Below are 22,603 nucleotides of genomic sequence, written 5' to 3'. Positions count from 1 at the left end.
AAAGAATAATGTTCTTTAGAGACAAAGAGGCAAGGAAAATAAGGGAATGATATTTGTCTTATCCAATCCTTCCTAAAACCAAAGAGTGACATTTAAATTTTGATTGACATCCATCCATCCAATAACTTATTGCATGAAAGATTTAATTGGAATAACTCATGTGGATTCTTTCTGTGAGACAGATATTGATTATTAATCTGTGCAGGAATTCTGGCTTTCATTTAAGAGCTGGTTTTAATATAAGGATGCAATGCTGCACCCTTTAAATGTGATGCTAATTGAAGCTGGAGTACTTTCACAATTAAACATGTTTTTTTGTTGTTGTTCTTTTTATTTGTCTTTTTTTGCCTTTGGTACAGTTTAAGCACGAATGTACATTCTGTATTATTGAAATATGAAATAAAGGTTTGTAATTGAATGTTGTACAATAAAAAAATAAAAATAAAAACTAGTCTTGATGATATACTGTAAGTCAGCTAAATTTAGCAAAATGCATCTTTTGTTCTGTCAATATTTCTGTCAGCCTCAGGAGGAATAATTACCTTCTTAATGACCAAAAAAAAGCATGTGTTTAGCAAAAGTGAAAGAAATGTTCAGATCCTTATATAAGTAAAAGTATGTGTAGAACTGATTTACAAGTAATCCTACATTCAGAATCATACTTAAAGTACATAGTATTATCAACAAAATACACCTAAAATATAAAACTTAAAAGCACTATGCAGAAGAATTACCCCTGTGAGTTATACAGTATGTTATGTTAATTGATTATTGCTGATTCATTACATTGTATTCAGCATTTTAATGTTGTATCAGCATGTTGGTCAGCCTAATTTTAAAATTAAGTTACCAGAAAGATTAATCGTGCTCCTGACATCACATAAATACCAGCATGGCTACACCCATCTTCAACCTGACCAGAGGTGTAATCAGCAATATATAAAAAAAAGAGCTGTGTTGCTCTGCAGGAACAACATTTTTACAAACTAGCTTAAATTTTTTAAACTAACAGGAAACATTAAAAGAATGATTCAACAACTTTCTCCAACAAAACTTTTTTATTGCAAAGATATTATATTTACAAAATTAATAGATGCATTTCTGAAGAACACATTTATTATTGTTTTGTTAAACTTGATCGACTGTCATTTACAGTTCGGCAGTTCAGTGAAGCAACTCCGTTCAAGCCAAAAAATATACATCTTGAGAAAGACGTACACACAACCCCGGCATTTTAATATCCCAAATACACAGCTTACATGTCAATGGGTTTAAGGAATCTGAGCCAAGGTTGCTCAAAAAGATGGCGTTCTTATCAAAGACCAAAGTCCATGTTGGAGCTCAAACTGTGGCATCCAAGCTCACAAAGTTCAATAAATGCTCACCTAGACCATGAGACCAGGTAATGATTAACAGTTAGATAGAAAGGCAGGACTTATGAGAGTGATACAGGTTCAAATTTATTTTCCTTTTCGCCCTTTACCACTCTTCATTCCTCCTTTTCCACCCTTTGACTGTCTTCCTTTGCCACCTTTTCCTTTGTGCCCTTTAGCGTGTTGTTCTTTCCTTTGCATCCCCCGCATGTCTTTCTTCATGCGACTGTCCACCACTTTGAAGACTCCCTTGATGCCGGGGGGTCGTCTCACCTTCTTGCCGGCTCCTTTTTTGGCCACGACATATGTTACTTCTCTCTTCTCCTTCCCAACGCCGGCTTTCTTGTAGATACTGATATAAGAGGAAAAAGACAAAACAAAATTGACATTTTATCATTTCTAAAACTGTCCAGGAGTCATAATTTTCTTTTGAAGTGCAGCTCCAGCACTACAGGTGTGATGTCATACCTCTTCAGCTGAGCCATCTTCTCCCTCTCGGAGATGTCCACTGTGTTGACAACTGCCTCTGCTTTCTTCTTAGCCTGCTCCATCTTCTTCAGCATCTGGTGAAGTCACAGGGAAACCAAAAAATGTACAAATGCTTTGACCGTTGCCTAATTTACAAATTACAGGTAAACTAAAATGTTTTGGGTGTTTTTGTTTCTCATAAAATAGATCAACGAGTTATAATGATGTCAGTCATGATCCAGTTTTATAGCTGATAATTTTTCTGTGTCTTTCAACCTTCATCAACAGCTGCATCACTGTTTAAGTTTTCAATGGTCTTACCCTCCTCTTCTTCCTGGCTTTGGCCTCAGCAACTCTTTTAATGGGTCGGGCATCAATCTCCTTCCACTTTTGTTTGTACTCCTCCACCATCTCCTTGGTAACTGGCACCGGCTTCTTCCGGTGTTTGCGTTCGTCGTCCAGAAACCACTCTGGTACATCCCACGCCTCCTCAGATGAAGCAAACCTGCAGGAGCATCCAAACATAAGGTGCAACTCATTAGTACTGCGAGTACTTATACTAATTTTCACAGTTGATTGTTGTACTTATCACACTTAACCTAAATCCAAAATTATTACTGAGTAATTTGGATTTACAACATTACTTCTGTAGCTGGAAATATGTCAGATACAATCAGTAAAAAGTTTTGACTAAGCTGCCACAGACTGGTGCTCTGAAAAAAATACACCTGCTAAGAATAAAATTTTCCAGCCAAAATAATTAACATGACAACAACACCCAGAAGTATGTTAACCAAGAAATACTGTAGTTGATGTTTTCCTATTTATGTTTGTGTGTACTGATTTAACAAATGATACAACATGTCAATGAAGCTATCCATTTCCCACTTGCTTCCAGTCTTTGTGCTAAGCTAAGCTAACTGGCTGCTGGCTGTAGCTTTATGAGAGTGGTATCGATCTTCTCATCTAACTCTCAACAAGAAAGTGAACTGGTGTATTTTCCAAAATGTCAGAACTATCCTTTAAAGTAAGCCTGGTGAGACAATTTAAACCCGCTGGTGTGAGACCACATGTTAGACCACACACACACCTGTGGAAGGAGCTGTCCACCAGGTCTCTGGCTGTCTTCTTGGATGTAGCGATCTGACAGCCCAGGGCCAGACCTTCTGCATCCAGGATTCTGGCTTTCTTACCTGAGGAACACAGAACACACAGACATCCATAAAGTTAACACACAACGTGTCTCGTTTCTGTAGAGTTCGTTCAACAGTAGTGTAGGTTGAAGTTGAGAAAGATAAGTGGTTAATAAAGTAGACAAAGTCTTCTACAGAAAACAAGACAAGCATCACAAATGTTCTGAGAAAGAGGATGAACGCTGCAGTGTGAGATGCACTGATTGCAATCACCAGACCTGACATTAATGTTTTCCATACTCACTGATGCTTTCTACAGGAACAACCTGGAAGTCGTCGTCATCGGCCTCTCCCGACATCCCACCAGCACCTCTGCCCTGCTTCATCCTGGTAATCTCCCTGGAAAAAGCAGCAAAAATGTGGTTGATTTGTTTATTAATGGCTTTAAGCGTTGGTTTGACTGGTTGATTTGACGTATGTAACTGGATAAAACCATAGCATCAATCAAACTGGATCCATTACATAATATCTTGAACAAGAAACAAAAAAATAAACAGCCAGAGTAAATGAGATTTTACTTTTCATCATCGCTGCTGTCATCTGAGTCGCTGTCACTCTCTTCTTCAGCTTTATGTGAAGGTCCCGCCTCTTCCTCTGCTGGCTGAGCAGCGTCCTCCTCTTCTTCCTCAGCTTTCCTCTTTTTGCCTTTTCACAGAAAAAGATGCAAAAACGTGATTGAAAGTTCAGTCCCACATTAAGAATAGTTAAAATTTATACCATTTGTTTTATATTGTCAATTGTTTGCTTGCTTAATAAATCCATTTCAGAAAAACAGATTATTCATGAACATTTATAAATAAATGAAATGTGAAACAGAAGAGATGGTTACTGGATTTTTTGTTCTGGAGCCACTGGGTCTGTCTGAGCTCACTCTCTGCGTCTCCTTCCAGGTCGATCTCAGAGAAGATGCCCTACGGGGTCAAAGGTCAGATGTCAGGGCAGCCATAAGGGAAATCAGTAAAGGAGGTGAAGAATGCAGCAGGCAACCAATCATATTGTAATAAAACACCAAATTGTGTATCAATCAGCGTGTGCTTGACCTGAGCAAGAACAAAAGAAGAAAGCTAATTTCCGAGTTATATTTTGATGTGTTGCATTGTGGGAGCACACATGGACAAACCTTGCTGAACCACAGGTCTGTCTCTCGCTCTTTCTTCTCATCCTTTCCTTCTAGTTCCACCAGCAAGCCATTCTCCTCTCCTTCGTCATCCTCCTCCTCAGTGAATGTTACTCTAGAATATATAGACACACAAAAGCAGCTCATCAAAAACTAAATTAGAGAACGATTCATTGTTGAGGGTTGTCTTTCTTCTAGTGGACTCACTTGTTTCATGCAGTATTCACTCATATACTCATAAAATAACGACTGGCAGAAAACTCGGGGCTGTACATGAGACATCACACCAACGTAGCTCCTTGCATTTTTTTCAACATGGGGCTGGTTTTGGTCTGAACGGCCACTTACTTTTTCTTTGGAACTTTCTTCTCCAGCTCTTTCTCTTTCTGCTCCACCTCTTCCAAGTCATCTTCATCTAAATCAGAAGCCAGGGACATTTTATCTGCCTCGTCATCCTCGTCGTCTGACAGGTGGAGGTCATCATCTTCTCCCACCAGGGCGTCTGCTGCCTGCATGTCCCCTTTAGATATATCGGCCAGCACCTGATGGGGAGAGGCACAACAGAGGAAGAGGTACATACAAAAGAAATTACATTAGCGACATTAGCGTCGCAAAAAAATTCAGCAGCTTCTCTGTGTAAATCAGAATAATGAACAAATGCTATATCTTGTTCACACAAAGCATATTTGGAGCTGTTTATGACCTCAGATGTTTGTATTCACATCTGTAGTTTGGCGTTTCAGGCAGATAAGAAATAAAAAGAGACAGATATGTGCACCAAATGGCAAACTGATGTCAGCTAATAGATTAAAGTAACACTACTTATAATAATTTGGTTTGCTGTAAATCATATGGATGGTGTTTTAATGCATCCTTGTGTATGTGCCTGTGTGTGTCCGTCACCTTTTTCTTCTTGATGTTGGTGAGGGAGAACAGCGATGAGTCGTTGGCGTCAGCGATGGAGACGCCTGGCAGATCCATCTTAAGCTCCACCCTCTCCCTCTGCTTCCTCCGCTCCTTCAACAGCTTCCTCTTCTTCCTAAAGCAGCATGACAGAGTTATATAAGAGCTGTAGTCTTAAAAGATTTACTTGTTGGTAAGAGGCCAAACAAAAGGCAAAGTGCTCCTGGTTCAAAACCTACAGAAATATAACTAGAAGACACAAAGTTTTTTCAACTATTACTGAAAAAATAATCATGCGGTCTGTTGATTAGAAGCTGCCATGACACTAAATATGACTATGCAGCGTTTTTCAAAGAAATTCAAGATAAAACGGGTAAAAATGTCGTCCTCTTTGGAATTTAAAAGGCATGATCATCAAACATGCAACAAAAAGTCAAACAAAATCTAAAGTAAAAGGAAAATAGTGTCCTGCGTCGTACCGTTTGAGCTCAGCCACCTCCTCAGCTTTCAGCTCAGCCAGCTTCATCTCCATTTCTTCCTCTTCATCATCATCATCATCCTCCCCCTCTTTCTTTTTGTCTGTTTCTCCCTCCGAGTTACTCTCTTCTTCATCAGAGCTTAAGCTGAAAGCAAAACAGAGAGGATTTTTTAAAAAATCATTCTGGCGGAGAAGTTAGATTATTGCAGTGGCATTTTGCAAATGTGTGTGTTTACTTGATCTCTCCATCAGGCTGTTTGGCCTCCTTCAGTTTCTTGGCCAGGTACCTCCTCAGCTTGGACCTCCAGTTCAGCAGCAGGCTGTGGTATGAAAAATAACACACACATGAAAGGTTGTGTCACTAAATCATTACCACCATAATTTTGTCTTATTTTTAAGGAGGAAAAATGGAAAGAATTGAGAGGAATGTCAGCCTTCACAAAGTATTATACATTGTACCAGTTCCTTCCACCTGGTGCCTTTCTTTTGCAAAAAAAATTTCTTGTTTACTACAATAATTCACAAAACTCAGCAGCGAGTGACAGAAAAGACTTACCGAAGTTCTTTGCGGCCCAAGACTTTGATGTCACGACAACACTCCTTTATTTCACCGCTGGTGGCGCCATGAGACTCCAGGATGGGATTGTCAAAGGTAATCTAAAAATGAACAAGAGAGTGCACAGAGTACCAGAGTGAGAATGGAAATACAGGTAAGATCATCTTCCCTGAGGTGAATCAGCTGACATTGCACAAACTGTAAAACCATATTTCACCTTACTAAACAGTTGGGGTATAACAGTTCTGACACTGAAACCGCAACACTAATGTCCAAGGTTCATGTGTCACAGTTACATCTTCTGTCCGACCCCCAACCAATGCTGCTGGTGCAGCCTGTTGAGCTCTCATTACATTACTAATGTAACAAAACTCATTTTTCATTTCACAATTAACACTATAACACACGTAAATCAGGAAATTATTATTTTATTTAAAGTTAGGGCAAGCTGTAATGTTATATTTTGTAAATATACAGAAATTAACACCCCCCACCAGCATATTTTCTCTGCTGCTACAATTAATTAGCTTTGTGCTAACTACTGCAATGAACTACAACAACAATTGAGGAAGCTGTTCTTGTAACTCATTCACCTTACTCAGAGGCACAACCTGGTGGCAGAAGCCGTACAACACATCCACAAACATTAATACTGCATAAAATACTAAATTATGAACACTGGATCCTGAAAAACATGTTACATTAGATTGATTACTTTGATTGATTACTTGTTAATCCTTCTGTCAATACAGTACTTCCTGACATCCCTACTCTGTCCGAGGCTCTCAGTCCTAGGACAGTGTATGTGGAATTGTGTTGAAATAAACTACAGTGCCCGTGTTCACCATAATGGGGGAACATGTCATCCAGTGCAACAGTAACCATGTGGCTCACTGATGTACTATTAATAATTTTCTTACTTTCCGACCTTTGCTACACAGGTAATATTTGTTGGGGAGGATCAATTCATTGTTGGTTTTGGTCTTTTCATGGGATTTGTTACAATAGAAAATACAGAATATCACCAAAATTTTAGTTGTAGAAATCTCACCTCACTGGCTTTGCCCAGAAAGTCGATAGGGTTTTCAGCTTTGAGAAAGGACGTCACTGTGAAACTGTGGTAGAGTGTCAGATCACCGTCTGTGTATCCCTCCGCCTGGAGCAGAAAGTGGTCAGTCATGGGTGTAATTATGGAGATGTGGGCTGATTACCTCAAAGTATACACTATAATATTACTGAGTAAAAACTGTCACCATATCAACACCACAATAACTGGTGTATAAACAGCTATTCAAGTAATTACATAAAATCATTCATGCAACTCAACGGTTTACTTGAAACGATCTGCTGAACATTGTCCATTTAGTACTGCATGTAAATTTAAAACAAACGATAGACTTTGGTAAATATAATATAACCCCATTCTACTTTTACTGCATCGACCTATGTGTACCTTTGGCTTCTTGTCAGGAATCAGCTCCTTCACAGTTTTGGCCTGCACCTCCACCTCTTTGAACGCATGTTTGGGGTCAAAGAACTTTCCATCAATTTTGTCCGGGGCAACAAAACCTGGTAAAGACAAAACAAAGTAAATTTGGTTTAGATATGATCTGCAGAGGAAGCTCCTCTACAAAGTTATGAAAATACATCCTAAAAAAAACAACATGAGAAATGTATCTTCTTATCACAGACTGTAATCTGCAGCTGCCACTGACCCTGACAGACAACAAAGATCTCGGCGGACTCGTTCCTAGACGCCTGTGGCTTGGTCGCCTGCACCTTCTTGAAGAACTGTTGGAAGATCCAGAGCAGCGGCTGGTAGTCTTTGGAACGGAAGACCTTGGTGACGAAAGTGCCACCTTTGGTCAGAAACTCACAGGCCAACTTCAGTGCCATGAGGGTGAGATGAGCTGGAGGTGAAAAGGGGAACAGAAAGAGAATTAGAGGTATTAACTTCAAATGCCATTATCATGACAGGTGTGATGAGGAAACAAACAAATAGAAGTAATAATGGTACTAAAATGTAATTTCTGTTTAAATCTAGATGCAAATGTTTTACTGGGGTGTGATTTTATCCTTTTCTTTTTTTAAATGTACTGACTTTTAGATTTACAATTTACAGTTGTCTTTGATACAGAAATAGATTTTTTTCTGAATAGTCACAAGGCTTATTGTTGTCCAGACAAACAAATTTGTATTCCTCTGCGTTTGAGTCTGTATTGGCTGATAGCTGTATCTGTAATCCTCAACTTTTCAAGATGTGTGTCCACCGATATGACATCTGTCTAAAGAAAAACTTCAACTAGTCTAATGTCATTTCACTTTAGTTTAGCACCTACCTTGTGAGAAGGCATCATGCTGCCAGTTGGCTCCCACGTTCGGGGCTCCATCATTCAGCACCACATCGACCTTCCATGTCTGCAGCTCCTTTCGAAGAGCCTGCGCGTGGAACAAAAAGTATCTCATTTTAATTTAGCCATTTTAGGTTCTGTTTGGGATTTCACTTTAGTTTCGGACCTTGGCAAATGGTGCAGCCATAACAAACCCCTCTGTCTCTCCAGTGTCTTACTTTTTGCAAAATATTAAACTGGTCACTCAGTGTAAATCAGTGTATGCAGCGGTGCAGCCAGGACTCACCTGTCTGCATTTCTCACTGGTGATGTCTTCTTGCAGCGCCACCACATTGGGGATGGGCTTGATGGGCACCAGGTCGACACCTGACGGGAGGATACACTTTTTTAAAAAGCTCTCTCATTCACAGTATCTCAAAAGTAATCAAAATAAGACTGCAATTGAAAATTGGGCTTTTCCAAACTAATGATATTTACCATTACAACAGGATTTGGAAGCGTACTCAGAGAACAAATCAGCTAATCATAATGATGAAAATACACTCACCAATAATTAGACTTGAAACAGGCATGAACTTGGACGCCACCTGCAACCTGCAAGGAGAATGTGAATCATGAGTGTCATCATTGTGCATTTTCCACAACATACAGTACATGTTGCTCATCAATCTGTCTCACAAGGTGAAGCCTATAAATACAAAGCACAAACGTTATTTTTATCTGTTATCCAGCGCTGGTTTATTGTTTGCCCTAAATTATAAGATGTTTGCTAAGGGTGAAACCATTGTTTAAAGTAGACATACACTCAGTGAGCATTTTATTAGGAACAGCTGTGTAATCTAATGCAATCAATTCAACAGCTCTGCCATAAATTCTACTTTTATGAAGCTTATACATTTTCAGTTTTTGTTGAGATTGTCAGAAGGTGATAATTCTACTTTATGTTTATTATTGAGGTCGTACTGGGTGGTGGTGTACTGGAGTGCATTATATTGAAAGAAGTGTTCCTGTTTCTATCCTGTTGTCCAGTGTGATTACTGGGAAGCCTCTTGGAAAGCTTTATCTTAAAACCATATTAGTAATTGCAGCAAAATAAAGAGGAAAGTCAGAGTGATTCAATTAATAACCATAAGTTAATATTGAAGGAAGAGTTGGATCACCACATGTACACAAAATACAAAGTAAGCTTTTCGCCATTTACCAGCATCCCAAAATAAAGTTTAATTTTGTCCTTCAATGGAATGAAGTTTTTTGCCTGCCAAATATGCTGTTTTCCAAGGAAAAACACACAAAGAAACAAATATAGACAGTTCTGATAAAAATGTAAATAGTTCTGTTTTTCTCTGTAATAGAGACTTTATGAATGGAGATTTTTTTTGGTTTGTTTTCCATCTGAGGCCTTGGTCTACAAATGTGAAGACAGAAATTTGCACATAGTGTAAAAATCACCCAGAAATGAATGTTTGTGTTGTGATAAAATGTAAATGGTTTTCTTTTCTGTACAATTGAGACATTTTTTGTTTGTTTGGTTTTTTTTACCTGAGGCCTTGGGCTACGATGTGAAGATGATAATCATTTGCACATGGTTGGTTTTTGTGGAAAATAGATAAAATGTTGAAAAAAATACTTTTTCTTTTGACTTCTTGGTCTTATAACTTTTTATTACGTCATGTGGTATCACTGCGGCATACATATCCAAATAGCCAATGTTGTGCTGAAAAAAACTATTAAATTAAACAACTACTTGCTTGTGACTTACTTCACTGAATTTATACAAATGTTTTTATATTAAGAGTCGAGGCACCAGTAACAGAAAAAAAAAAGGCTAAGAGCCCAGACGGTTAATGCTTTCTTGCGTATTTTACTGCTCTGCATGAGATGTTTACTCCTCGATCCTTGTAATGTATCCAAGCTCTGACGTCTCTGTGTAATGTCATCTCATGTAACGTGTATGTCTACATGACATGCTATTTTTTTTCTTTTCATCCATTAAGCTTGGTGATCTATAATAATCTTTCTCTGTTGTTGTCATTTGTGTTTTGAAGTACATTCTGTTCTTGAAAATTCAATAAAATATTGTGCTAAAAACAACGCTGAAGTTAGCTTCTAATTCTGAGTAGGAAGGGAAACATAAATAATGATATTTAGGAGCTGATTTGCGTTTTTTCAGCACTTACATTTATGAAAAAGTGTTAGACATTGTAGCAGAAGTTTGCATGCTTATTTTACTTATGACAACAGATAAGATTAAAAAGAAATTTCACTGATATTTCTCCATCCAGACCACATTAGACCAGGTCCAGATCAAAAACCACTATACTTAGATTTGTCAAATCTGGACTAGATTATTATTATTAAGATTTGACTAATGTGGTCTGGATGGGGAATATCTGTGAAATCGCCCTTTTTCTGTTATCACAAATAGAATAAAGGTTTCACAAATCTGAATCTGTGTTTTAACGATTCTCTGGAGTCTTGTTGGCAATCTAGCCCAGATTTGACAAGTCTCAGTACAGTGATTTTTGATCTGGACCTGGTCTATGTGGTCTGGATGGAGAAATATCAGTGAAATAGCCCTATTTCTCTGTTGCATAAGCAAAATAGAGGTTTCATAGATGACAGTGGCTTTACACAGCGTCAAGGTTTTTGCTACGATATTTAACTCTTTTTCACAAATGTAAATGGTGAAAAAACAGAAATAAAACATAAATATTATTTATGTTTCCCTTCACTCGGAATCAAAAGCTGACTTCAGCGTCGTGTGTTAAAAACTAAATACATAAATAAATAAAGTGTGGGCCTCCTGCTGTAAACGCTCGACATGTTGCTCGATGAGAATGATCATGTGTTGACAGCAGCTCACCATCCTCCAGGAGCTGCACACAGGTCCACCAGAGCCCTGGCTTTCTGCAGAAACTGAAATTTACGGTTGAGCTGGATGAGTTTGAAGGAGGAACGAGACCGATAACCTGAAAAAAGACAAGACGAGATGTTATTAGACTGCAGACGTTGACAGACTCTTCACAACTATGTTAGCTGGAAAGCCTGCTAATGCTAATATTAAATCCAACGCTGTCTGTAGCTGTAAGTTACCTGTTTCTTTGGCTAAATGGTAGAATTTGTCTTTTCTGGTCTTTCCAACTTTGAGTTTCTTCCCCATGTTTGTGGCTAAGGTTTTACGCGGGACTGTAACTCAGAAATATCACACTTTGACGGGACTTTAATCACGCAGAAACGTCCATGAAAACAACACGTGTGACTCTGTCGACGCACATATACTACGTCACGCAGAGTAGTTCTTCTTCTTCTTCTTCTTCTGTTGATTTGTGTCCAGTGTTTACGGGACAATGGCGCCACCTGCTGTCTGCACCGCAGAGTGAAATCAATATAAGCATGACTGTATCTCGACAACAACTGCTGGTAAGATATGGAGGACGAAAAATGACATAACTATAAATAAATAAAACAAAAATTTAAAAATGCAGATATAAATAATTCAATACATAAATAAATGAAAAATAAATATATTTTGGTCATGAAAGTTTTACGGGATTAAAGCTCCATCAAAGTACATACTTCTATTTATATTCAGCTTTTTTGCACACAGTTTTTTGTCATGTCAATGTACAAGCACATAGTAAACCCCCACTACACAGAAATGTACATTACTGTCCCTTTGTTACACTGTTATGTTTATGTTTATTGTTTAATGTTTAATGTTCCTGTTTATTGCTTTTTCTGTGGACATCTGGACCATATTGAATTCTTTCTACTTGCTACTTGGTGAATAAATCTGATTCTGACTCTGAAAAATGACATGAATGAATGTGTTGGATTTATTTATTTATACTTTTGTCATTTTCTGTTCTCTACAGTAAGAAGCCACTGAGTGTAATTGTATTGAGGGACGGTTTTGAGATACTGGATCTTTATGTATACTTTTTAGAGGTAAATGCACTTTTTAGTCCACTAGTTACTTTTCTAATTAAGTTTTCACATACCAAACATGGGATAAAGTCATAAAATATGATTAATTGCTGTAGTTTAAAACTACCCAACAGTGGATGAAGTAATAGTTTTCTCACTCACCTGTAGAGGTAGTTAACCATACATATAAGTTTTGATATTGATGGAGTATCTGAAGATATTCAGATATTACTGCATCATCGGGTCACCTTCAGTTGGATCAACAAACACAGTTGATGCCATATGGTGCAACATATATTAAGCTAGTGATTGAACAAGTAACACATTCATTTGACACATGCATTTTTATTAATGGTTTGTTTCAGCTTTCAAACACGTTTCAGACTGTTGACATTTCAGTGTGATTTATTTATTTCTTATTACAGTCGCATGAATGTTGGGAGGCAACACCCTGCAGTGAAGAGCACAGCTGTCAAAAAGGCCTGTTTCTAGATCGAGTGTTGATCAGTCCGAGGACAGAGAAGGCACTGGCTGCTGCCGTCACCAAACTGATGGCCCCAATGGCCCGCGTAGCCTGTGAACACAAAGAGGAGCAGAGGAGGCTGACTGAGGGTTATAGTGAAGGTACAACAGAGGTAAAAACAAAACAATACACAATAATGTCCCAGAGTTTTATTGTGTAACTATGATAATATAGCATGGAATAATAAAAGAGTAAATGCACTTTTATATAGTTAATCGACCCATAAACAGCTGTAAAAATGAAAATATTCAACCATTGCAGACACTCACACAAACCATAAATGCATCTATTAGAAAACAGGGGTTTTCATTTTGATGACAATATGAGTGTTTGCAGCACAGGTTTGAGGTTTATACACAGTTGATGTTTTGATACTTTTACCACCATAAAAACTGGTCACTGTTGTATCTATTGGAAATATAATTAATTCAGTCTTACCAGAGCCTCTATACTTTATGAAGGAGGAAAGTACAAAATCCTTAACGGTTGAGTGTTTGGTATTGAAAACATAGATTTTGGGTGGAGATCGACTTTAAGGCCACTCAGATAACAGCCATTCAAATGATTTTAGATTGTTAGGACAAAGATTATTATTTTGATTGCAGCTCTACTATCTATGAGGTGTTTCATCCATTTGTCCACTTTTAGTCGTGCTGAGACCACAGATGCAAATTAGCTATTATAGAATAATAAATTTATTGTGTTTTGGGGTGAAGCGGTCCCTTTATGTTTTGAGCCATTACTTTCTGTAGACAAGAAAGAGACCAGAATCAAATGTTATTTGGGCAAAAAGAACAATGTTTTAAGTTTAGGGGCTTGGTATACTCAATCTCATGTTGTTTTCCGACTCTATAAGACAGGTGTATTTTAGTGTGCAGACTGACAGAGGTCAACAATGTAAAACTGGCAACCGAACAGTGACATAGCTGAAGTGTAGACATAAAACAGTCTTGAATCGAGAAAGTAACACAGGCCATCATAAATGTTGTTAGATTTACTTTCAGGTAGGTTTAATTTCATTTGCTACTTAAGCAAAAAAATTGTCTTTTAAAGGTCTTGTTCTGTTATCTTCTAAAATGTATTAGACAAAAACTATGACAGTGTCTGGTGACATTTGGGATTCATCAGCCACTGTGTTATGTTGACTGAAGTGAAGTATTTTGCCCTGATGACACATGAGACAGAAAGATAATAAACAGAGTAAGAGACCTGCTCGGACACCCCCTCCCCGTAGCGCAGAAGGGTAACAAAGTGCTCGCAGTTACTCCCCAGCAGGTCGTAAGACACCTCCTGGCCAATTAGGACTTGCGCTCGCTGGATGATTTCACACACTGGCAGGGGTGTATGGTTGTGGTCGTACTTGTTGTTGACACGGTACGAGTCGCTTCCCACCACCTCTTTCAGCAGCTGCATGCGAACCACTGCCTTCCGACTGAAGACTGACTTCACACTGGACATGGCAGCTGCCTGGCTCTCATCTGGGGAGGAACAGGAGAGATTCATTCAGAATATAAAAGGAAAGATTTAATGTGTAACACATTTTTAAAAGTTATATCTTAGAATCTTGGACCTGGAATTGTGCAGGTTTTGGATACTGGACAATTTTTACTAAAAATTATTAATAATCCAATTTTAAATACGGGAAAAGAGTGAATTTATCATCCTCTGTGACTAATATGGACAAAATAAACCAAAATGTATTATCATCATGTATAATTTCATCAAACTGGATCAATGTTTTTGCCTTAAAGTCTGAAATATACTGGAGGCTTTACTAGTAAAACAGAGAAATCTGTTCAAAAACCAGCTGAAACTGAGGTCAACTACAGTAGAAAGATGGAGCAAAGTCTTCAGTGGTTTTGTAATCAAACAGATTTCAACACAAATTTTCAATTGAATTTACAATCTTAGTTTACAAGAAGCAGAATATTAGGGCAGTTTTTTGGTTGTTGTTGAGTTTTTGAGTGTTAAACTCAAAAATAATGTAATTTAGGATGTTTTTTTAACTTCAACTTTGCTCATTTAGTCTCAAATATTTAATTTCATTGAATAATACCCAAGTTTTCAGGGGCTTTAAATCAAACTACAGTGGTGGAAGAAGTATTTAGATCATTTATATAAGTAAAAGCACCAATGCAACAGTGTAAAAACACTCCAATACAAGTATAGGTAATTCACTGAAAACCCCACTCAGAAGTGGTATCAGTTAAATGTACTCTGCTATCAAAATTTAAAGTTCTGGTTCAGTGATTTATTATCATATTTTACATTATTACATTGTTAATACTGATGCTTCAATGCATAAGTATCATTTTACTGTTGTAGCTGCTCATTTTAACTATTTTTCATATCTTAGGGCAGTTTAGTCTATATGCATTGTATTTTATAAGTTCATATGTTTTTTATGTAAAATCTTAATTTGAGAAGTAACTAGTAACTATAGCTATCTAATAAATGTAGTGGAGTAAAAATTACAATATTTCCCTTTGAAATATAGTGGAACAGAGTACTGTAACTTAAAATACTTAAGTACCTCAAAATTGTAAATGTACTTATTTACTACTTATGTACCACTGCCAAACCATTAGTGTGTTTAAAGGGGTGTTTTTATGTGGTGTCATTGCATGTCTGTATGCAGGCTGAAGCAGGATAGCCTAAACCTGCAGTATCAAAATGCACCAACGCTATAGTCATCTACGTCTAACTGCTGGTGTCTCAATTAACACACTTCAGATAAAAATGTGACCCTTAGGCCAGTCAAATTTGACAGGAAAGCTAGGTGAGAGTCACATTTTTAATGTCACATGAGTTACACGTAAGTGTATAAATGTCGTGTTTAATCATAGCCCCGTTATTAGGCCCAGAACCCTAAAATGCATTATCTAATCAAAGTAAATCAAAATCAAAATCAAAATCTATGTTGTTTGAGATACCACTTTTGTGTTTAACTTTGCTCGTCTCTGAGAGGCTCCTACTGACCAACAGGAGTTAAGTTGATGATGTAACCGTCTCCCAGGTAGAGAGCCCAGTGCTGATAGGCTGGTCTGAAGATCTCAATGAGGTCACCTGGCTGGGGGTCACCACAGGGCTCAGGAAGGTCAGGGTCATTAGAGGCCATCTACACACACACACATATGCAGAGAGATAGACATATGTCTATTTAATCTCACAAATTAACTGCTTTCATTAAAGTCATACACATACATAAAGTGATCTGCATGCGTCATCATTTTTTTGTTATTTTATGCTGTTTAGAAGGTGGAATATTTCACTTTCTGGAAGTATTGATGGCTAAATAAAAAGTTGAATTCATCAACATTCATTTTTTCATATATTATGTACATATAAAATATATATATTTCATATAGATAATACTAACAGCCTGTCTGTCAACTTACAGTAGAGCTTCGTTCTTGTTTATCCATCCCACATCATGCTTCCACAAATTCTGAAGAGAAAACAAAACACAGATAGGATGGCTTGTCAGTCGTTTGTTGCAAAAAAAATACAAGAAATAAAAAAGGTTATGTTTGTATGTAAGTTTTTGGTCAGACAAGGCTCTTTGTGTAGACTAACTAAATTCCCAGAGAAAGAAAATGCTAGATAGTTTGCTATACAATGTAAAGGTCACCCATACATACACACACATGCAGTACAATACACACCAGCTCACACAGGGACAATACACACATCAGCTCCTGTGTCACCAACACAATGAGGAAGCTGACAGAAAAATAGTTGGAGCGGAGGTTATTTTAAATGGGAAAGAATCACCGGTAAAAATGGGAGTTTATCTCACAATCACTTTAACACTTTCTAATTATGATAGTAGATTTCCCTTAAATCACCTACAATAATAGTTAAAATAACCAAAACTTCATAGACACAACAGTTCAGTTTGGATCAAAATGACTCCTAGATGGGATGAAATCTATATCTGCCCGGGAGAGCAATTAGTATATCCGTCTCATCATTAATGTATAATGCTGAAGCCACACTGAAAAAAAGAAAGCCACCTGTTATTAACCTGAACTGAATCAGGATTACTGGGATGCCATTCACATGAAAACATACATTTCAAGTCTATCATATGGAAACTATGTAATAAATTAACAAACATTATGGAGTAATGCCTAAAATGTTTACTTTTACTGTATACTGTATAGGAATAAAATAGGGTTATTTGGGGAATATCATTTAAATATAGAAATACCAAACTATCTTAGACAACTTTACAGTCCCCTGTAGTGATAATGTGGGATTAGTACAGTGATTAGGGGTGTAAGAAGAATTAAATTCATGCCAACAGTCAACACAGAGCAAAAGCATATAGACGTGATACTTACTCAAACACCAGCAGCTTTTTCTTTCTCACCATTTTAATTCTCCATCATAAATCCGCACATAACCATAAAAAAATCCAGCAAGAAAAAGAGAATAGGAAGAGATTGATTCCAAGTTCTGCGATGACAAGCGGTTGTCAAATATCCCAAAGCCAAACCAGAGGCTGGAGGTCCTGGTGAAGGTGTTTCAGTGTCCACTGCTCTGACTGCTGACTGTTTGCCACAGTTGCTATGATCACACGCACAGATACACACCCAGAGAGAGAGGCGCTTCCTCTCTGGCATTGTCCCATACACAAGCTCCTCTCAATAGAATAATCAGCTCACAAAGGCAACATGTTTAGCTCATTTAACTGAAATGCTGTCTGATCTCTGTGCCTGGAGAGGTGGCATCAGTGTAGCAGCCCTTGTGTGTGTTCATATATTCCCCGTTGAAACTTCAAATGTGTCCGTGCTACTCCATTGTGAGTTAGTATACCAGGTTTCATCACTCTAATAATTAAATAATATCATATATAATACTTCTGTAGGGACCAAAAGCCTGGCTGTTTATCAGTGAGTCTTGTATTCATGTAGTTTCTTCAAAATGTATTTTATTCAGTCTGTAAAGCTCTACAGAGAGTAAACTAGTCTAAGAGTTTACAGCAATGCTAGCAAAGGTGTGAGGTTACTGTATAGGAACATTGGTGCTTTGAGCTAAATGCTAATATCAGCCTGCTAACATGTCCACACAGTGACAATGCTAACATGCTGATGTTCAGCAGGTATAATATTTACTTTGTTAACCATCTTAGTTTAGCATGCTAGCAGGCTAAAATGTACTAATTAGCACCAAACACAAAGCACAGCTGAGGCTGATGGGAATGTTATTCGTCTTGTTGGTATTTGGTAATAAACCAAAGTATTGAACAAACTGAAATTTTGACCTGATGACGGCATCGCAGGAAAAGTAAGCAATAATCAAAGCTATAATTCATCCTGAGGGATGATAGTACAACAGTAGTTGTTGAGGCATTTCACTCAAAATACACATATTTCAACCTATGGCTGTACGTGTTTTTGTGCCAATACATCCAGTAGATGTTGAGATATTTCACTATAAGTGAAAACTTGTGTGTTTGTGGCACCAGAGGAGAAGCCAGGGGATCTCTGAAATAATTAGGATTCATCCGCTGGGCACCATGAATATCTGTAAAAAAAATTAATGATAAATGAAATTTAAACAGATGATTTACATGAGTCTGAACCAAAGTCAAGGACCAGCAGACTAAGATTGCCATACCTGGATCCACGCTGCTAGCATGGTTAAACATTTCTAATTTCTAATATAGGTTGGTAAAATATTTCTTACAAAACCTCTTCAGGGTTAGGGTTTATGGTACCCTGTCTCTGCCCAAGTGACATTTTTCACAGCCACCATTTAGACTTGTTTTAGTAGGGAAAACACAGGTGTTGCTAATAACATTACCATTAATACCATTAGCACTAATAACATTAGCTGCTAGCTGCTGCCATCAGCGGCTGCTGCTACAAGCTGCTGCTCTAGCAGCAATTTCTGTAGAATCTTCAGCAATACTGTAGCGCCAACTATGCGTGAGGTTTTGACAGTCTGGAGATGGTTGGGATAGTTTTGAAGAATGTTTTTGATAGTTTGGAAAAATTTTGGAGTTTCACAACAAGCAGCATTGATGTCTCCACAGTGGTTTAAAGAGACAGTTTGACCTTTGACCTGAACATTCAAACACTTTTCTGGAGTTTTTAAAGTAAGTCCATGTTTCACACTTTTTGGCATGTATGTATGAATGGGACTCATGCTCATTTGTTTTAACACCCTCTATCGGTCATTTACGTGGCCATATGTGTTGGGTGGAATTAATTCAGTTTCAATTCAGTTATTCAATGAATTCAGACCCATTATGTGTTTGTCCGACCCTGATGAAGACTTAAAGTTGATACACTTTGGTCTGCTTGTTTGCCTATGCTCAAAGAGTAAATTCACGATATTATTTCACCTGAAGACTGAGTGTCTTAGTTTTTTTCCATGGTTGTCTGCAGCACTTAAGGAGAAATATTTAGCAAGACTTCCTGGATTTAGTTTTTTTGTTTTTTAGTTTTGAAGAATGTTTTTGATAGTTTGGAACAGTTTTGGAGTTTCACAGCAAGTAGCATTGACGTCTCCACAGTTGTTTAAAGAGACAGTTATGAGGAATTAATGTGATAAAAATCGTAAATGAGCAACCACCACAAGCTGTATGCACAACTTTCCCCATGAGTCTTAGGGCTTGAAGGTAGAATGTATGTGGGGCATGCTGAAGATGACCATTTGTTAGAGAGAAGAGGATGAAAGTCCCTGCACAGCCTTATGAAGTGGCCTGAGTACTGCAGAGGGCTTAGATCACATTTAAGAAGCACTTGCCTTAAGTTATAAATAAACCAGGATTTAGCGATGGGATAACTATCAGGCGTTAAAAAGAGCGGAGATGATGGGTCAGAATTTTCTGAGCTTTAAAAAATGTTAACATGGAAATATAAGGACTGAAAGGGGAGACAGTGTGAGCAATAATAATGGAACAAGCACCTTTTGTTTGAAATGCTTAAGAAATAAACAGTAGAATTTGGGATGAAATGTTAAGTCAGAAATTGAAACATTGATTTCTGGACTGAATTATTTAAAAGAGTCTGTGAAATCACCACACCTTAGAAACCCATAACAGACAACAAAAATACGGACTCAAGAAGCGCCTCTACATAGGTAATAAAAAGCCATGGCGGAGAATAGAAAGCATTATGTGAAGAATGGAGAGTGTAATAGGCTTACGACTTTTCCCCAAACCTTGTGACTTGATATAATTACTCATTGACAGTGAATAGTGACTTAAAATGTTAAGACAAATGATACAACTTCAAGGTGGAGCCCATTCAGGTAATTAATCAAGTAGTGCAGTCAGTCTGAACATTGGACACAAATAAAGACATAAAACATAATTATATTAACATGCTCCTCTAATGCAAGCTGTAACTGTCCAAGTTAAGTGTGTATTTAGAGAGTTTGTTGTGAGTGAGCGAGTGATGCCAGTCACTATGAGTACATGACTGAGTGAGTGAGTTGGTCACTAAGTATCTGAAAAGTGTGGCTAAGACAGTGTTTGTGTGGGTGGGTGAGAGGGTTAATTGATTTACACTAAGTCCCATTCAAAAGTCCATTAGTTTCTTTAGTAGGCTTAACACTCAAAGGTTGACTAATATCATCTTTTTCTGGGTGACTTTTTCTTCTGTGAAAGGACTTTGTCACCTTTACCACCCAAAAACAATAAAGTGTGTTCAGAGAGGGGGTAAAAATGTTTTATTTATTAAGATAGTAATACTAATAAGAATAAGAACAAGAATAAGAATACTTAATTTATATAGCACATCCATTGTTCAGTGTTGCTTGTTGCAAATTGGGGATATTGCTGTAAATTGCTGATGTGTTTCAAATAGGCCACCATAGTACTAAATCCACTAGTACTTGGGCATGAAAGAAAACAATTTCATCAGTTACAACACTGTACACACTACTACACGGACAAAAATGGGACATTATCTAAATAAAATTAAGTTATTTGGAGATGTTAGCATATAAAACAAAGTAAAATGAAACTCCAACAGAATCACAAGTCCAGCTCCACTCTCCCAAATGTTGACTTGACACTGAAACAAGAAATTATTTTAGCAACAGTACAGATGAAGTTAGTCACTAAGACTCTGATTTCAAAATCTAATTCAAGTCCATTGCTTTTTGCATTTAATCGGAATAAAATTCACTTTAAGAAAAAAATTTGTACAAAAACTCCAAATCATCAAGATTGATCTAAAAGAATAAATCACAGGCTTAACAAAAAAAAAAATACGATCTTATTTTGTTTGATGAAGTGATCAGATTGCATGGTACCAAATCATTATCATGACAGATGTAAAGGCATAGAGCATTACTCAAATTGATTGGAAATGTAATGTATTTTGTCTATGCTGCCAAGCAAAGCAAAAAGGAACTCATCTACTGATTTGCTGGATGAAGATGGTTGAAAAATCATACTCCAATGTCCAGGCAGACATGTGCCAACTCTCTACTGTTATGGAGAGTGGCTGCTCCAGCAGCAAAATTTATAATCGACTAAACAATGTAGCTCTACTTCAAACCCTGCCCATATTACATTTTTGACGTTTTTACTTGTCTGTTATTTGGTAAACTAATCAAAAGTTCATGTTCATGTATTTTGTGCACATCTAGAACTAAAGAGGACTAAATCACCTGACTCATCAGAAGGCAGCTATTGTATTCAGACAGATAATTACTTACAGTTTCTATTTTAAAGGTCACATAGCAATCACACAATAAAGGAGGTGCCAGGGGTTGGATGAATTCTTTGCTCATTGATTGGCTGCTGCCTTTAACCTTTCCGTCACGTGTCTACGACCCCTGTGCCAATGTGCAGTTAGAGGTTGTGTCAAGCTCACTTTACTATAAACACAACCGGAAGTTATAAGCGAATAATATTAAAATCAAAGTCAATGGTTACAATATATGTTTTTAATTGAAGGGAGCTATGGCCTGTAATATTATGTAGTTAACATATTATATATAGCATAGGCGAAGAGCATGTTGCAAAATACACAATATCTAGTTAATTTCTTTGCAGTGATGATTAGTACTGATGCATTAACAAAATGCAGCGTTTTAATGTTGTAGCTGGCCGAGGTGAGGTAAATTAGAGCTAATGTTAACTACTTATGCTGGTGGTCTGCAGTTCATAGCTATCAATCATATTTAATATTGATTATATGTTTTATTTGTAATAAAAAAAAAAAGATCTTCCCTCTAAATAGTAGAGTAGAAGTATAAAGCAGAAAAAAATGATATACTCGCGAAATGACTCGTTTCACTATCAGAATCTGGTCCATTCGGTCCGGTAACATTTAGAAAGTCTAAAAGAGTCTTACGACTAAATTATGTTATCCCCATTCAAGTTAACAGAGGGATAACCGGAAGTTAGAGAATGTCGTCACATCACCAGATTTAAAAACTCTGTATCCTGAGAAATACAGAGAGATTTATCTGACAGTGATAGGCTTAATCAGCATTGTGTGAACTCGTCTGGCAAGAGCTTGAATGTAAGGACGTATATTTACATGTACATTGTTCCGCCATAGACTGTAAAATCAAAGCCATAAACCAGAGTGAATCCATTGGCTTATAAAGATAGCACGGTCATTAAAAACATGAGAAAGAGGTGAACCAGTAAAATGTAAATGTTACGCAACCATATTCAAATTCTCAAACTCTCATGTCGACTGGACTCTTATTTTGACATGTTTCCGGTGATTTTCCTCT

The 22,603-nt window shown here is 37.4% G+C and overlaps 2 protein-coding genes and 1 long non-coding RNA gene across 6 annotated transcripts; 1 reads left to right on the top strand and 2 right to left on the bottom strand.

Moving 5' to 3' along the window:
- Positions 1–1,039: 1,039 nt before the first annotated feature.
- On the bottom strand, positions 1,040–11,734 carry ftsj3 (FtsJ RNA 2'-O-methyltransferase 3). The gene is made up of 21 exons (XM_042417719.1): positions 11,533–11,734; positions 11,303–11,408; positions 8,987–9,033; positions 8,726–8,805; positions 8,428–8,527; positions 7,804–7,998; positions 7,542–7,657; positions 7,140–7,244; positions 6,089–6,189; positions 5,769–5,852; positions 5,534–5,677; positions 5,055–5,190; positions 4,500–4,693; positions 4,155–4,266; positions 3,864–3,945; positions 3,553–3,679; positions 3,279–3,373; positions 2,932–3,034; positions 2,163–2,346; positions 1,842–1,936; positions 1,040–1,725 (listed from the first exon to the last, which is right to left on the bottom strand). The coding sequence occupies exons 1-21, from the start codon at positions 11,597–11,599 to the stop codon at positions 1,461–1,463; spliced, it is 2,538 nt and encodes an 845-aa protein (XP_042273653.1). The 5' UTR covers positions 11,600–11,734; the 3' UTR covers positions 1,040–1,460.
- LOC121901078 lies at positions 11,415–12,828 on the top strand. The gene is made up of 3 exons (XR_006097175.1): positions 11,415–11,523; positions 12,315–12,387; positions 12,792–12,828. It is a non-coding gene; the product is annotated as an uncharacterized LOC121901078 (long non-coding RNA).
- plaat1 (phospholipase A and acyltransferase 1) lies at positions 12,727–22,534 on the bottom strand. 4 transcript variants are annotated; one of them, XM_042417722.1, is made up of 5 exons: positions 22,137–22,534; positions 16,288–16,338; positions 15,869–16,007; positions 14,099–14,367; positions 12,727–12,968 (listed from the first exon to the last, which is right to left on the bottom strand). In XM_042417722.1, the coding sequence occupies exons 2-5, from the start codon at positions 16,312–16,314 to the stop codon at positions 12,855–12,857; spliced, it is 549 nt and encodes a 182-aa protein (XP_042273656.1). In that variant the 5' UTR covers positions 16,315–16,338; positions 22,137–22,534; the 3' UTR covers positions 12,727–12,854. The 4 variants fall into 4 exon arrangements, with proteins under 4 accessions (XP_042273656.1, XP_042273657.1, XP_042273655.1 ...); XM_042417723.1 differs by lacking the exon at positions 22,137–22,534 and adding an exon at positions 21,572–21,965 and having other exon boundaries at positions 16,288–16,337; XM_042417721.1 differs by lacking the exon at positions 22,137–22,534 and adding an exon at positions 17,236–17,978 and having other exon boundaries at positions 16,288–16,337.
- Between the last annotated feature and the right edge of the window lie 69 nt (positions 22,535–22,603).

Source organism: Thunnus maccoyii, chromosome 7, assembly GCF_910596095.1.
Source record: "Thunnus maccoyii chromosome 7, fThuMac1.1, whole genome shotgun sequence".
Taxonomy (NCBI): Eukaryota; Metazoa; Chordata; class Actinopteri; order Scombriformes; family Scombridae; genus Thunnus; species Thunnus maccoyii.
The sequence above is the reverse complement of the archived record's forward strand: the minus strand, read 5'-3'. Positions and strand labels throughout refer to the sequence as shown.